This window comes from Trachemys scripta, chromosome 24 (assembly GCF_013100865.1).
Source record: "Trachemys scripta elegans isolate TJP31775 chromosome 24, CAS_Tse_1.0, whole genome shotgun sequence".
NCBI lineage: Eukaryota > Metazoa > Chordata > Testudines > Emydidae > Trachemys > Trachemys scripta.
In genome coordinates this window covers 8,952,304-8,968,366 of record NC_048321.1, presented here as the reverse complement: position 1 = coordinate 8,968,366, position 16,063 = coordinate 8,952,304, and the positions used below count along the sequence as shown (strand labels likewise).

The 16,063-nt window shown below is 53.4% G+C and overlaps 1 protein-coding gene across 1 annotated transcript; it reads right to left on the bottom strand.

Moving 5' to 3' along the window:
• Positions 1–14,387: 14,387 nt before the first annotated feature.
• Positions 14,388–15,647, bottom strand: RXFP4 (relaxin family peptide/INSL5 receptor 4). Its single transcript, XM_034756956.1, has one exon. The coding sequence runs from the start codon at positions 15,645–15,647 to the stop codon at positions 14,388–14,390; it is 1,260 nt and encodes a 419-aa protein (XP_034612847.1).
• Between the last annotated feature and the right edge of the window lie 416 nt (positions 15,648–16,063).

Here is a 16,063-nt window from a genome sequence, read left to right as displayed (position 1 = left end):
TCTGCCGTCCGTTGCTTTCATGCAGGGAGGGAGGGAGGGGTGAGGCTGTACCCAGAACCACCTGCGACAATGTTTTTTGTCCCATCAGGCACTGGGATCTCAACCCAGAATTCCAATGGGCGCGGGAGACTGCGGGAACTATGGGATAGCTATGGGATAGCTACCCACAGTGCAACGCTCCAGAAATCGACGCTAGCCCCGGTACTTGGACGCACGCCGCCGAATTAATGTGCTTAGTGTGGCCGCATACATTCGACTTTATACAATCTGTTTCCCAAATTCGAATTATATAAATTCGGATTAATCCCGTAGTGTAGACATACTCCTAGAAATGCAGGGCTGGAAGAGACCTCGAGAGATCATCTCGTCCTGCCCCATGCACTGAGGCAGGACCAAGTAAACCTAGATCATGCCTGACAGGTGTTCGTCCCACCTCCAGGGACGGGGATTCCACCACCTCTCTAGATAACCTATTCTGGGCTCGCTGGTCCTCGTTAGAGGTTGTTTGTAGGGGGACAACACCGGGATAAACAAAGTATGTAATGCGGAGGATGAGTGTTTACAGCTCCAGATCTGTGATAGTTAAATAGAAAGAGGAAATTAAAAATCCTTGTGCCGCCGAGCAAAAGCAGAACAATTAGAAAAACACGCACAGTCCAAATGACGCTCATTACAGGCCGTGATGTACAGCCAGTTGTGTTTGGCCAGGCGGGAGCGAGATAAGGCCCTGGCTGTTGGTTTTTTTGGCCCATTTAGCAAGCGCGTTGATTTATAACCTGATTTATAGCGCTTTGTAAATGCTAACGGCTCAGGGCACAGTCTTGCCAGGGTTCATCCTGCAAGCGGCAGCCCTGAAGGGAAAGCCGATCTCTCGACGCCCCTGCCGCGGGATGCCCCCCTGAGTCGTGCCCTCCAGAGACAGACCCCCGAGGATGGGAGCAGCATCTCTCCACATCCAGGCCTGTCTTCTAACCCCCAGGCGTGCTGGCTGTGTGTTACCCTCCGAAGGGCTAAGCCTGGAAGCGGCGCGCGACCGATAATTCCCTGGTCCGTCATCCTCCATCTAAACTGTTATGACAAAGGGGTAGGAGCAGCCAGATCTGCTCGGGCCCGGGGTCCTGGAGCTCTCGCCCTGGGTCTGGCTGATGTCTGGGCTGGAGGGGGATGCCCCAGCCTCTTGGCTATTTTTCCCCCATTGAGTTTAATGAGCTCTGATAGCTGCAGAGAGGCAGAATCCCAGGCTAGAGGGCAGGCGCTGGGCTGCATGGCCTAGTGGACCGAGTACTGGACTGGGACACAGGACACCTGCCTGTGGCAACCACTTCCTCTCCCCAGGCCTCTGTCCCATGGCAGCTGTAGCAGCAGAGGGGCTAGGTAGCGTGAGGCCTGGGTGTGACTTCCCCCGGTTTGTTCCCGTCCCTCCTGGGCCCTGCAAAGCGACGTTGAGCCGGAAGCGAGACCCTTCGGCGGGCCAGTGTCCACCCCAACCAGTCATGGCTTGCACGGAGAGCGGCTCCTCCAGCCCTGGTGATCCGAGAGAACGGATGGCCCTAGAAGGGCCATACGTTCCCCACGCCCACACGTTCAACCCCAGCGCTCCTGTCCTACATCCTCTGCTCCCGACTACGCATCTGTCTGGGCTCCCGGCGTGGGACAGAGAGAAATACATTTTCCTATCTCCAGTTCTCCCAGCCCCTAGGCTCTCCCCCACGCGCCAGCTGTTCTGGAGCATCTCCAGTTCGTCCACCCCTTTGCTCCCCCAGCAGCGTTGCCTGCCCAAGATTTTGCACATTATCTGTCTTACCCACCTAGCAAGCCCCCCGCAAGGGGAACCTCTGAGACTCTGACCCCCAGAGAGTGGGCGGCAACCTGGCCCCTTCTGCATCACCACAGACACTCAGGCAGCCCCTGGGATGACGCACCTGCCTCCCGTTTCCCCAGCCAGCGACTTTAATTAAGACACAGCCGAGGCTTTGCCATGAAACCCTGGAGCGCTCTCCAGTGGAACAATAATCAACCCCACAGACAGGCTCCTCTTATCTCACAGCTGTGTTGATTGAAGGCACTTGTCAATGCGGAACAGCTGATTACAGGAGCAAAGGGTGCAGATGGTACTAGATTGCGCTGCCTATCGATGGCCCTTCGATAAACACCCTGCCGGACCGAGCCTCCTGGGCACAGGTTCGAATCCAGCCCAGGGCCGCACCAGCGCTGAGCACTACGGATGGATGTGAGCAAGCCAGCTGGGCTCGAAACCCCTGCTTGTTAGAGGGGGGCTATTGCCCGAGGCTCTTTCCAGCCTCTCGATTGATTCGGAGAGCTGCAGGTTTAAGAGTTGGCTTTATGATTAGCCAGGTCCTCCGAAGCCTTGCCAACTCCTCCAGGGAAAGCGAGGCTGTGGCAAAGGAAAAGCGCTGCAGTCTGGAAAGGGTTAATGGGTTCCACGGCTGCACGGGCTGGAGTATGAAAGGAAGGGGCAGCTGGGTGGATGCAGGCTAGGGGGAAAGACGTGGCTCTTCCCTTTCTGGCTGGTTAAAGCCCCAGGGAATTACGCTCCAGGGTTTCACTGTTGATTTTCAGTGTTGCCGACTCTCATGACGTTGGTGCTAAGCTTGAAGCTCCAGCTCCTGGAGTCCCGTGACTAGGGAAGAATTTCATCTTAAACAAAGCCCTTGAGACCCCAACACCTGACACTTTTATTTCATCTGGCAGCACGCCAGCAGCTCGGCGTCTCTGCGGGACACCAGGATGGCTGGCGGCCTCAGCGGGGAGGCCAGTGACCACATGGGGCATGGCGTGGCATGTGAGCTCTCCCCTTCCAGGGCAGAGTTGAGCCCCACTGGCCGAGCAGCAGCATGGAGGTGGGGAGGAGAAGCTATCGCTGCTGTTGGCCATGTACGGAGCTGGGGAGGTCTGAGCGTCGGCCTGGGAGCCAGGAATCCAGGGTCCCCCGAAGAAGTTGTTGGCTGAGCTGGGAATTGAACCACATCTCCAGGCCCAGGCCAAGGTTGTCTTTCCTCCTTGAAGGGCTGCCTCCAGTTCCCCGGATGTGAAGAGAATGGTCTAGGGGACTGGGGCTGAACGGGGGATTGAGCATCTCCGGGGGAAATGAGAAGCCGGCGCCTGTGTTGGTGGGGGTCTCGCAGGCTACTGGAATGATGGATTTGGACAGGGAAAGCTGGGTGCTGCGTGGTCAGTGAGAGCTGAGGACTGTGGGTTTGTCCCAGGGTCAGGCCCTCACCTTGACCTCATGTTGTATAAAACCCACAGCTCCACAGAGGTTGAGTGCGACTCGTCAGCACTGGACAGCTCATGCTTGGACTCAGGGCACGCCCAGCACCGCAGACAGCTCCCCATAACGCCTGCAGCCTGGCCCAGCAGGATTTTGAGGGACTGGCGGGGGAGTTTAGTGTGTGTGCGGGCGTGTTACTCACTTAAAATACATTATTTGTATTCCAGTTTTGCCTAGATGCCCCAACCAAGCTTGGGGCCCCCTTGCGCCATAGACACAGAGTGAGCGACAGTTCCTGCCCCAAAGAGCCCAGCAGCCCAAATAGACACAGGGTTGGAGGGGAAACTGAGGCACACAGAGAGGCTGTGACTTGCCCAAGGTCACTCAAGCAGGTCAGGTGCAGAGAGAGGAATGAAGCCTGGGTCTGGTGCCCTACGTGCTTCACCACACTGTTCAGTTTGATTTGCCTTCAAAATGACTCTAGATCTAGCACCGTCCATCTTAATGCGTAATGTGTAAAGGAATCACTGCACCCAGCAATGCAATGCAGCCACCTCTGGGGTGAAGCACTGTGCAAGGGTTCAGGACAGGAAGTGAAGAGGGGGGAGGGATAGCTCAGTGGTTTGAGCATTGGCCTGCTAAACCCAGGGTTGTGAATTCAATCCTTGAGGGGGCCACTTAGGGATCTGGGGCAAAATCAGTACTTGGTCCTGCTAGTGAAGGCAGGGGGCTGGACTCAATGACCTTTTAAGGTCCCTTCCGGTTCTAGGAGATGGGATATCTCCATTAATTTAAATATAAGAATATGTGGCTGCTGTCTGTCTCTCTGGCCCCTCCCACTGGCACTAACATAATTCCCTTTTTTAACGACGATGAGAGAGAAATAGGAATTACCATCTCCCCCAGTTTCCCCCCCCCTTCCCCAGTCTGCCCCCAACGATGGCTGCAAAGGCTCTGTGGTTGGTTACTCTGGTGCATAACAATAGAGTAAGATCTCTTTCGATCCCGTATGTGCCTTCTAGGGGCGCAGCTAGATGCAGGCAGCAAAGCCAGCGTGGTCGTGTACAGTTAGTAAATGTGTATTTGGAACTCAGCTGTTCCCATTTGGTTCCTTTGTATCATTATTGTTGTGTGAAGAGCAAAAGACTCTCTGATCCTCCCCAGCCCCGGAGCTGAGCACTGCCCGTCTCCGTCCCCCAGGACTGAAAATCCTGCCCTCCCCCACGCCTGGCAACTACGTCCATGTTTCATCTGCACTCGAATCTCTTCGATGCATCCTCCATTCGAGCGTCCGTTTGCCAGGGCAGGGAGGGAAGGGGGTCTGATCCCTGGCTGGCTGGTTCTATCTTTTAAGCGGGAAGCGGAATATCTCTTTGGAGATGCGTCTTTTTTTTTAAAAAAAGCATCCTCGTTTTAAGCCCTGCTGGGCAAACCTGCTGGGTAAACCTGGCACCCGCCATCCTCATTCACAGCTGCAGCCCGAGGGGCTGTTTGGTTGCAGTACACGGTGGAAATCCCATGAGCTGGCGCACACAGACCGGTCACATTCTCTGCATAGTGGGGAGGGAGTCCGGCAAGAATCTTCCCTTTTTACAATATTACAACCACAGATCATTTTTATTCAAGGATTATTTCTGTTCTAGTAGCGCCTCCAGGGTCCCACCTGAGAGCAGGGCCGCTGTTGTGTGAGGGACTGTACAGACACATGGTAAGAGACAACGCCCCAGGAGCTAACAACCAAGGCTGGCAAGTGGCAACAGGTGGCGAGGAGGGGGGGAAGGAGGTCAAGGCATCTCTTCCTGTGTTCGGGGAGATTTGGGCAAACCAGTAAAGTGCCTAAACCACTATCGTGTATTGCTAACAGTAGTCAAGTTAACAGGTCATACTGAACCACTCCCGTTAACAGGCCACACAGAACCATTCTTGCTTATTGCTAACAAAAATAGCGATGTCAGCTGGTTGTAAATTGGTCATGCAGCGGCCTCAGTGTAACCAGACAGGAGGGGCGGGGGTTTCGGGTGCCACGGACAGAACGGCTTGACCCCGCACCCTTCCTGCTAAGAGGGCTGCTGATGCATGTATTGTAGAAAAACAAGAAGTCTGTTTTTATATGTGCCCCCGGGAATGTTTGTCAGGGCCCAAAGGCATGGACGCTCGGAAACAAAAAATCTCTCTGGTTAATTGGCAATCATAAGGTGTCTGACCTTTTAACGCTGTTTGCTTAGCAAGTTTTCTTTAAGGGATACGTCATTGTATTACTAATGTATAAATAAGGGGGAAAAGTTTGAGGTAATCGGACTTCGCAGGAGGGGCTCTTCAGGGACGCTCCCTCTGGACGCATCTTTGGGTCCCCACCGGCAGATGGAAGCCCGGCCAGCTGAAGCCTGTCACGGTGCCACTCGAAAGCCACGCTCAGCTTTGGTAATTATCGAGAGTTGGGGGTGTTTCGCTAACTGTTGCAGACGTGGATGACTATGAGTCGGCAATGTGACGTGGCCGTGAAAAAAGGTAATGCGGTCTTGGGATGCATTAGGCGAGGTATTTCTAGTAGGGATAGGGAGGTGCTGGTTCCGTTGTATAAGGTGCTGGTGAGACCTCATTTGGAGTACTGTGTGCAGTTCTGATCTCCCGTGTTGAAAAAGGATGAATTCAAACTGGAACGGGTACAGAGAAGGGCCACTAGGATGATCCGAGGAATGGAAAACCTGTCGTATGAAAGGAGACTCGAGGAGCTCGGTTTGTTTACCTTAACCAAAAGGAGGCTGAGGGGGGATATGATTGCTCTCTTTAAATATATCAGAGGGATAAATACCAGGGAGGGAGAGGAATTATTTCAGCTCAGTACTAATGTGGACACGAGAACGAATGGATATAAACTGGCCGTGGGGAAGTTTAGGCTTGAAATTAGACGAAGGTTTCCTACCATCAGAGGGGTGAAGTTTTGGAACAGCCTTCTGAGGGAAACAGTGGGGGCAAAAGACCTCTCTGGCTTTAAGATTAAGCTTGATAAGTTTATGGAGGGGATGGTTTGATGGGATAACGTGATTTTAGTCAATAGGTCAATAACGTGCCATCGCTGGTAATTAGTAACAATGGTCAATGATGGGATATTAAAAGTTACTACAGAGAACTTTTTCCGGAGGGTCTGGCTGGAGAATCTTGCCCACATGCTCGGGGTTCAGCTTATCACCATATTTGGGGTCGGGAAGGAATTTTCCTCCAGGGCAGATTGGCAAAGGCCCTGGAGGTTTTTCGCCTTCCTCCACAGCATGGGGCAGGGGTCGCTTGCTGGAGGATTCTCTGCGACTTGAAGTCTTTAAATCATGATTTGGGGACTTCAACAGCTGATTCAAGGGAGAGAATTATTCCAGGAGTGGGTGGGTCAGCTTTTGTGGCCTGCATCATGTGGGAGGTCAGACTAGATGATCATAATGGTCCCTTCTGACCTTAAAGTCTATGAGTGTGTAAGTGCTTAAGACTAAGTAAAGTTTAGCTTTAAGTAAAAGCACTCTTGTGTTGTTCTGTTTGTGCCAGCCATCTATCGGTCGGACGGCCGTGTCTCCCTTGATTTATTTCCTAATACCACCTCGCACAGAGTAAAAGTTACCGAGACCTTTGGGTTAAGAGAACCCCGGGTACCACCTGGAGATTAGCTGTGTGCCTGACATAGTGCCGCTCCTCTCAAGCCACTGGGGGTAACCCATGCAAGGTGGGGGGCTGGCCCCCAGTCGTGGCTGAGGGGGACAGAGCACCACGCGCGTTGGGTGTGGGTTACACAGGTGAGTCTTAGGGGCTTGGCGGAGGTGAAAGGAGGGGCTTTGATGGAATTTATTTCACCACGTTCATCCCCCCCTCCCCTGAAATGCAACCAACCGGACCTCTCCCCAGCCAGCCAATCACCTCCCTCCAAAAGAATCAATCTGAAAAAAAAGTAAATTAATCGCATTAAAAACAACCCACAACACCCACCCCAAAAGCAGGTTTTTTATTCCCCAAAAGGAGAAAAGCCAGAGGCTCCATGAAGCCCCTCCCCAGGGCCTTCACTCCCAGTTTTGACATGGGAGGTACTCGGCAATGGGTGGCCATAGTCAATAGAGAGAGAATCTGATGATGGCCCCTGAAAACCGGCACTTCTTGTCCCGTGATAAATGTTTTCCAACTCGGGTGCTTGCAGGCAGGCCCCTAAATCCATAGTTAGGTACTTAGACAAGTGGCCTGCGAAAGCTGGTGCCCCGCAGAGGAGAAAGCAGCAAGGTACTTGAGTTAATGGACAGCAGCCGGCACCCATGAAAGGATTAATCAGCTCTCAACATTGCCAGGTGCCTGGAGCAGGTGAGCGTGGAAATAATGCCCTGAGTGGGTGCTACTCAGCAGAAAAGGGAGAGGGTTCCCCTAACCCCGTGGAGAAAGGAACACAGCTTGGCTTGTGCAGTTTGAATTGGCTCCCTTCATAAACGCAGCTGTCTTTCTAATCCCCCCCACATCACCGTGTGCCTTGTGCAGTCATGGACAGCTGTGCAAAGTGGGTGTACAGGGCTCCTCTGGGTTTGTACGGCACCTAGTGTATTGAGGATCCACTCCTGGGCGCTCCCTGGGCAGTGCCGTGCTAAAACCAGTGACTAATAAGACAGCTGTGATCTGGCAGCGTTCCACACCCACTTGGCCCTGGTGTGCGTCATTGCATGTGGCGCAGGGCAGGAGAGAATGGGGCACTGCCGCTCAGAGGCCAGACTGCCTGCAGGAATGAAGTCAAACCGACAGGGCTTTTCCCAGGCTGATTTCCTCCCCTGTCCTTTCTTTTGGAACTGAAATCGCTCTCCCCAATGCAGGAAGACTTTCCAAACCGCTCTTTGCTTTGGACCGGTTTTTCACGCCACTTTTTTTTATTGCTTAGGCCCGTGTGCAAGAAAGGCCAGATCCTGGCTGCACCTGCTGCTAATTTCTCCCCACTCCCCCGGCCCCTGAAGCCATAATCTTCCCCTGGTGACGATATGCTATGGCGATGGCAGCCAGCCAGGCTGTTGCAGAGAGAGGATTAGGGTGAGAGCGGTAGCTTTTTGGTTGGCAGGGGATTCAGCAACTGTTATGTGTTTGGGGAGGAAGGTGGGTTTGTGTGAGTTGTGTGGGCCGAGTTTCCCATGTGCCCAGAGAGGACAGACAAGTTCTCCACTGTGCAAGAATTAATAGACCAGCTCGGGCCCTTCGAGCCATGGCATGTGCCCCACACCAGTGAGTTCAGCACCAGGGTGGACACCGGGCACTACAGGGTCCTGAGTGTTATTTTGCAGCGAGGCTTCTCTCTCTCCTGCTAAACTAACTCCGGAGCAATTAACTCACCTCTATAGTGAAGCTGCAGCCTTTGACTTTGGAGAGGGGATGCGTTCGAGATAAATCAGACTGGATTGTCCATGCAAAGCCCCCTGAACACCAGAGAAGGGGCTTTGAACCTGCCTCTGTCAGATCCCTGAATATGCTGGAGACCTGCACACCTGGAACTCCACGGTGTCGGCCCACGGACAGAGTGATAAACTCAAGGACAGCCAAGCATCCCGAGTCTCTTCCTGGGTTTCTTCGGATGCCCCCGGCTCTGCATTCCCTCGGAAGGTTGGCAGACCTCAGAGCTTTTACGAGCCAACCGTATTATTCTTCACTATTTTTAGCACGGCATTGCCCAGGGAGAGCTCAGGAGTGGATCCTTTAGACCAGTCTTCCCATTGCCCTCCAGTACCAGCTGCTCCAGAAGAAGAGGCAAGAAACCCTGCAGTGCAGGGATAACCTGCCTCCTGGGGATGTATCTGCCTAACAGCCAGCAGGTATCAGAACCACCAGGTAAGAGAGGCTGTGGTTAGGACTTTCACTTGAGACCTTAGAGACCTGGGTTCAAATCCCTGCTCTGCCACACATTTCCTTTGTGATCTTGGCCCAGACCCTTCAAGGTATTGGGTCTCTAACTCTCATTGAAGTCAATGAGTCTCTCAGGGTCTCCATTCCCCTGCCGCACAGGGACATTGTGAGGACACCTGTGTTACAGATTGTAAAGTGCTTAGGTATTGTGATCATGGAGGGCGGACAAGGACCCAGGAGAGAATCTGAGGTTGATTCATGTTCTGTAGCTTTCGGAGTAGTAGCCGTGTTACTCTGTATCCGCAAAAAGAAGAGGAGTACTTGTTAGTCTCTAAGGTGCCACAAGTACTCCTGTTCTGTAGCGTGTCTAGCCCTTTCCAATCTACACTGGCGCTTCTGTAACAGAAACAGGTGAGGTTCTTTGCGTGATTTGTGCCGTCCTAATTATACCTTGATTAAGTAGCCAGAAGCGATTAACTGCTAAGCAGCCCAGGTTTTTTTCCCCTCTTCTAACCGTTCCCTAGCAGGGGTAATGATAAAAACATGAAACATAAAATCGACCCATGAGCAGAGCTGTTTTCCTGTGTTCTACATTTAGAGCAGCAAGAAAACACAACAGCTGAGAAACATCTCAGGGCTTATCCCCTCCAGAAGGAACACTGAATACCCCCTAGATTCTCAGTTAAGCCAAGGCCACTTTACAAAACCCCTGGCAGTGTAAAGAAACCTTGAAATAGCAGGATGGTACCCACTTTAAAGTCTCTTGACACTACCAGAATGAGGCCTTTAGGATAAATGAGCCTCATCCCCTCTATCACGGGTGTTGTCAGCTAAATCATAGTGAATAATTTATTTACTTCCCTTCCTTTTTGCAACTGGTCTGCAAACAGGCTGAAAAATTATCAAATGTGTTCGCTGATCAACCGGTATTTGGCTAGCTCTTTGGGTCTCACACTATCCAAAGTGCAACGCACGCCACGTCGGTTAGTTGCACGCGTCACACGAGGTTGCTTCTGAACTGGAGCTGGTGGACGTTTTTCAATCATCAACAAGTCGAAATAAATGTTGACAAAATGTTTGTGGCCTTGCCTTGCCTTTTCCAGCCCTTTTGGGTTTGAAACATTTCAAAATATCAGTAAACTTGGGAGCGTTTTTATGACAATTTTCATGGTTTCTTTTCTCAAAACCAAGGCATTGTGATTCTGAAATGCTGTCACAGTGAATCATGGGAGTTGTAGTTTGGGTGCTTTATGCTTCCATTCTCCTTTGTGGGCTGGACTCACTGGTCATACTCCATCTCCCATGATGCACTACAGTCTCCCGTCTTGATGCATCATGGCAGTCATGTGGCCATGGTGCATTGTGGGAGATGTAGTCTGATCAGGGAGCTTAGCCAATAGAGGAGAAAGAGAGCATGAGGCCCTAAAACTATAATTTCTATGAAGCACATGGCGGCATTTCCAAACCAAAATGTTTCACTTTGGGGGCGTTCCGTTTTTGGATGAAACAGCAAACTGTCTGCACAGAGCAGGTGTTTTTTGTGAAAAATTCCATTTAGCTGAAAACCTGATTTTCCCCTCAAACATCAGTTTTGATGGAAAATCTGCAATCAGCCTGCTGGGCTCAAGATTTCTGAACGATACCATAGATGGGTTAAATAGAAGAGAAGTTGGTGAATGATCAACCAAAATCTTGTGATTGGCTTAAAAAAACCAAAAACAAAACCCAACCTCCTGAGTTTTGAACACTGGGGGTTGGCCACACTTCCCCAGTAAAGAAATGTCTTCCTGTAAATACAGTTTTTAACTTAAGCATTGCTTCCCCTTATGCCCATGTCAAGCCAGATTTTAAAGATGATTTCCCAGCGCCCACAAATGGGGTAATGGAGTATGTTTTGGGCCCCCCACCACAGAAAGAATGTGGACAAATTTGAGAGAGTCCAGCGGAGGGCAATGAAAATGATTAGGGGGCTGGGGCATGTGGCTTATGAGGAGAGGCTGAGGGAACAGGGGTTATTTAATCTGGAGAAGAGGGAGGGGGGATTTGATAGCAGCCTTCAACTACCTGAAGGGGGGTTACAGAGAAGATAGAGCTCGGCTGTTCTCAGTGGTGGCAGATGACAGAACAAGGGTCTCAAGTTGCAGTGGGGGAGGTCTAGGTTGGATATTAGGAAACACTATTTCACTAGGGGGATGGTGAAGCACTGGAATGGGTTCCCTAGGGAGGTGGTGGAATCTCCACCCGTAGAGGTTTTTAAGGCCCGGCTTGACAAAGCCCTGGCTGGGACGATTTAGTGTGGGTTGGTCCTGCTTGGAGCAGGGGGTTGGACTAGATGACCTCCTCCTGAGGTCACTTCTTAATTTTTTTTAAATATGGAGCTATACCTATCTCAGAACTGGAAGGGACCTTGAAAGGTCATTGAGTCCAGTCAGTCCCCTGCCTTCACCACAGGACCAAGTACTGTCCCTGGCAGATTTTTGCCCTAGATCCCTAAATGGCCCCTTCAAGGATTGAACTCCTAACCCTAGGTTTAGGAGGCCAATGCTCAAACCACTGAACTATCCCTCTTCCAACCCTAATCGTCTCTGATTCTATGATTTCCCCTAGTGCTCATCTCCTCTTGATGCCCCTAAATCAGGGGCAGATTTTTCACAAGGGCTCAGCTTCCCATTAGGTTATTTAAGGCCAGACTTTAATGTTCTGAGCTCCCTTGACAATGGAGCCACTTATTTTGGTACCTTAAGGGGCTCTTTGGGAAAATCCACCTCTGACTGCGAGGGCCAAGCCCTGCAAAAGGTTCCATCCCCTTAGTTGTGACACTGGTGCAATTAAACTCCTCCGGCCAGGCTGGTGCTTTGCTCCTTCCCCAGCAAAACAGTGGCCCTGGGTTGACTCCAATCAAAATTTCATTTCTGTGAACAGGAAATGGGCCCTGCTCGTCCCCTGACGGGCTGGGATTTTGTGTTTGCTCAAGGGCTGGGAGCTGATTACCTTTTTGATTTGTCCCTTTTTGATGGTCCTTTATCACGATCTCCCCCACCCCACCCCACCCCACACACACATACGGCCTACGTTAATTGCAGTATTGCAGAGCAATTCATAAATCAGATGGCTGGGAGTGAATTATAGCTAGAGGGACAAGTGAATCATATTTTCTCCCGAAGAGCTTCTCTACACACAAGCTTTAATTACACTGGTATAGTTAAAGCAGTATGACACTCTCAGTTTTATTGGTATAAATGTGCTTAACTGTAGCCATACTAGAGGGGTAAAACATCTCTTTTCCTGGAGGCGGGGTCCCTGTGACCACAAGGGAAAGGACTCTACCATTATAATAATTCCTACGGCTTTTCATCAGCAGATCTCAAAGCGCTTTCCGAAGGAGGTTGGGATCATCCCATTTTCCTGATGGGGAAACTGAGGTACAGAGCAGGGCCTTGACTTGCCCTGGGTCACCCAGCAGGTCAGTGGTAGAGAAGGGACTAGAACTCATGTCTTGTGAGTCCCAGTGCTCTATCTCCTAGGCCACACTGCACCTTTATTATGTCCACACTCGGAGTTTGACGGATTTAACCCCATTCACTTGGAAGATCCTGCCAAACTCATTCAATGGGCACAAACCCTGCGTGACGAACGGGTTTGTTCTCTCCCCACCCCCGACGTTCCTACTCGACTTCAATAGGAGCTGATGGAGCTCAGCACCAATCGCAATCAAGCCCTTAGGAAGGATTTAACCCTTTTAACCCTTCATGTGCTGGATAGCGCTGTGGAACGTTCCCTTGCTAAGGAATCCAGCTGCTCCAGAGGTTCGGGGGAGGCCTCGGCCTGGCTAACACTTGTGCTTCCACACAGCTGGAAGCATTACGAGGGGTTATGTTTTCAGCCGCGGTGTAGTGCCTCATTAACCTCTGTCCTGGAGCTAAATCAGGTGCTGGCAGCCGCGTCAGCGCCGCCTTGATTTAGACTTTGACACAGGCTGGAGTCGATAATACCTCACTCGAGCCCCATAAATCTGGAAGCCAGAGAGTTGGCTTCCCCCCGCCCCCAAGCTGATCTTGCTGAATCCAGCCTTGAAAACAGAGCCACCTTCTGTCTGGCCAGGGTTCGAGGCTGGGAGGCGCCCGGCAGAACAGAGATGGGCTATAAGAACAAGGACATCTGGGGTTTAATGTGCGTGGGCAAGGACCCCATGGGCTGAGCGTGTCACGTAGGAACCCCAGAAATGGATTCAGAGGTGAGTTTGTCTGGAGGGACCACACACACACACTCACCCCTCTGCCCAGGGAAAGTTATGCCACTGTTTACTAAGCCAGACTGACCCGGGGTAACCAACCCCATTGGCCTCGGGGTTACAGTGCAGTTGACGATTGCTTTGGCCCCATGTGCTTGGTGGGTGGGTGGGTCGGGGACACTGCCCTGCTGGGAGATCATAGTTCAATTCCTCACGCCCCCTGCACTGCTTAGGCTGGGGGAATTGCCCCGAACGGGGGACGTGCTGCTCAGCGTAGATGTCCCTCCCGCCCCAGGGCTGCCAGCGGGACTCTGACGAGGAAACCCACCTGGCCCTCTTCGGCGAGGGTGCCACGCCGGGCCTGTGGGAGGCATTGCTCTGTAAAAAGCTCTTGCATCGGGGTTTGGCCATTGCTCCGCAGAACCGGCAGGAGGTGCGGAGGCCTCCTTAGAGAGGTCAAGAGGTGCACGCATGTAGGTCTTCGAGTCCCAAGCCCCCTTGTGGGGTGGAAGCGGGGAAGGTCCCGGGATCTGCAGGCATGGGCTGAATACCTCATTAAGATCTGGAGTCCTCTGTGGGTTTCAGTCCCTGGACGGTGGCAAGACCAAGACAGGACGGGGTCTCCTGCGACGTCTGCCCTCTCAGCGGCTGACGGTGGCAAGTGAAGCCAATGGAAACGTCCAGGAGGGAGCCACGAAACTCGAATGCAGGCGCCATCCGGCTCATCAGACCGGTCGTCAGCAGGGAAGAGGTTCGCTTGGCTCTGGGGCTTTTGTGGGATGCGCTGTGGAAATAAGAGCCACAAAGTCCCTCTTTGTTCCCCCCCAAGTCTTGGGGTGTTAGGGCTAGAGGAAGGAGCCCTGGCTGAAACTCCAGCTCCAGCGTCAGCTCCCGGCATTTCTAACAGGAATACAGTGGAATCGCTCTCGCCAGCCTGCATCACAAAAGACCTCCAGTTAGGTTGGGTGCAAAAGATCACGCCCCGTAGCACGACCAGTGCTAACGGCAGCCCTATGCCCTGCTAGCACGAGCTCCTCTGCTGTTAGCCCAAAGCCATCCCTGTGTCTTAGAGGCCGTGATTCACCAGCGGTCACTTCGGCATCTCCTCGTTGACGCCCGCCCCAGGGCCGTCCCTACCTCGTCCTGTGGGCTGGCCTCCTCGGCTCTCAGCTCAGGCACAACGGTGACGGTGGTGGACAGCAGGGCGTATTCCTTCTCTGCCACCTGTAGGCCGCTGGGGCTGCCCCTCCGGTGCAAGGGCAGTGCCACCTGGGCGGTGCCCTCGTCCCTTGCCTGGCCGGTGGAGGAAGGCAGGTAGGAGGAAGCCTGGGCCAGGAAGCTCAAGAAAGCATCTTTCAAAGCCCTGCGGAACTCCCTCCGCATCAGGCAGTAGACGACAGGGTTGAGGCAGCTGTTGCTGTGGGCCAGGCAAGTGGTGAGGGGGAAGATGTAGGTGTGGAGGAAGTAGAAGGTCTTGTCCCAGGGGACAGCCCCGAACTTCACCAGGGCTCCCCAGAAGGTCACCACGTGGTTGGGGAACCAGCAGACGAAGAAGGAGGTGACCACTAGCCAGACGGACGTGGCGATCTGGCTCTGCCGCCTGGGGTTGTTGGCGTTGACCCGGTGCTGTTGGAGGAAGCTGAGGAGCAGAAGGTAGGAGGCCAAGATGATGGCCAGGGGCAGCACGAAGGCCACCAACACCTTCTGGAGGTGATACACCCCCAGCCACCGGTTGGTGGGGAACTTGAGCAGGCACAACTCTACCCCGACCACATCTGTCACCGTGGCAAAGATGGCGGTGGGTACGGTGGCTCCCAAGGCCACGGCCCAAAGAGCCACGGTGATCCACTTGGCCAGGTTGGCGGTTAGCTTGAGGCCGGGCCTGACGGCAGAGGCCACGGAACAGTAGCGGGTGACGCTCATGGTGGTAAGCAGGAAGACGTTGGCGTAGACGCTCAGGACGGTCAAGGTGAGGACCAGCTTGCACATGGCATTGCTGAAGGGCCAAGTGAAGTCCAGGGCCGTCTCCACCGCCCAGAAGGGCAGGGTCAGGGCGAAGTGGAAGTCGGCCAGCGCCAGGCCGAAGACGAAGACGTCTATGGCGGAGGCCGGCCTGCCCTTCCGGGCCCGGACCAAGTACATGACCATGGAATTGCCCAGCAGCCCCATGGCGCACACCACCAAGTAGACGCTGGAGATGAGGATCCGCAGGCCGAAGATCCCGTCCGCCGGGACGGAGGCCGCATCATCCCCGCTCAGCTCCCAAGAGTCCAGCAGAGATTTGTTCCCAAAGTCGGGCCGTGCCGAGCTGTTCAACCGCCCGATCCCCACTGCCTGCATATTCAACACACTCTCCTCCCAGCTGGGATGTAGGGGTTGTGGCACTGAGGACGTACAGCACCTGGCACGTGGCGGAGGAGAGCGGCCCCCCTGCTCACCACGTGGCCGGCACAGCCATCCTCGCCCGAAGCCAGCCCATTCCCCGTCAGTGCTCTTCCACGCAGCTCTGCTCACCCTGAGTGCACACGCCGCTGGGTCCGCGGCACGGGAACAGGGACGGCCCCACTCAATAAGCCAGCAGCGGCTCGCACAGCCGGGAGGGGGAATCCTTCAGGCCCGGGTCGCCCCTTGAGCGCCTGAATCACCCCAATCCACCCCTCGTAATCGACACAGGCTGGCCGATCTCCTCTCTCCTGCGCTCCTGAGTCCAGCTGCACAGGGGGTGTGGACTGAACTGTGCAAGGCAGGAGAGCTGC

Bases quoted from the DNA above. Each gene is read 5' to 3' on its own strand.
- RXFP4 (XM_034756956.1), bottom strand. From the start codon at position 15,647: ATGCAGGCAGTGGGGATCGGGCGGTTGAACAGCTCGGCACGGCCCGAC.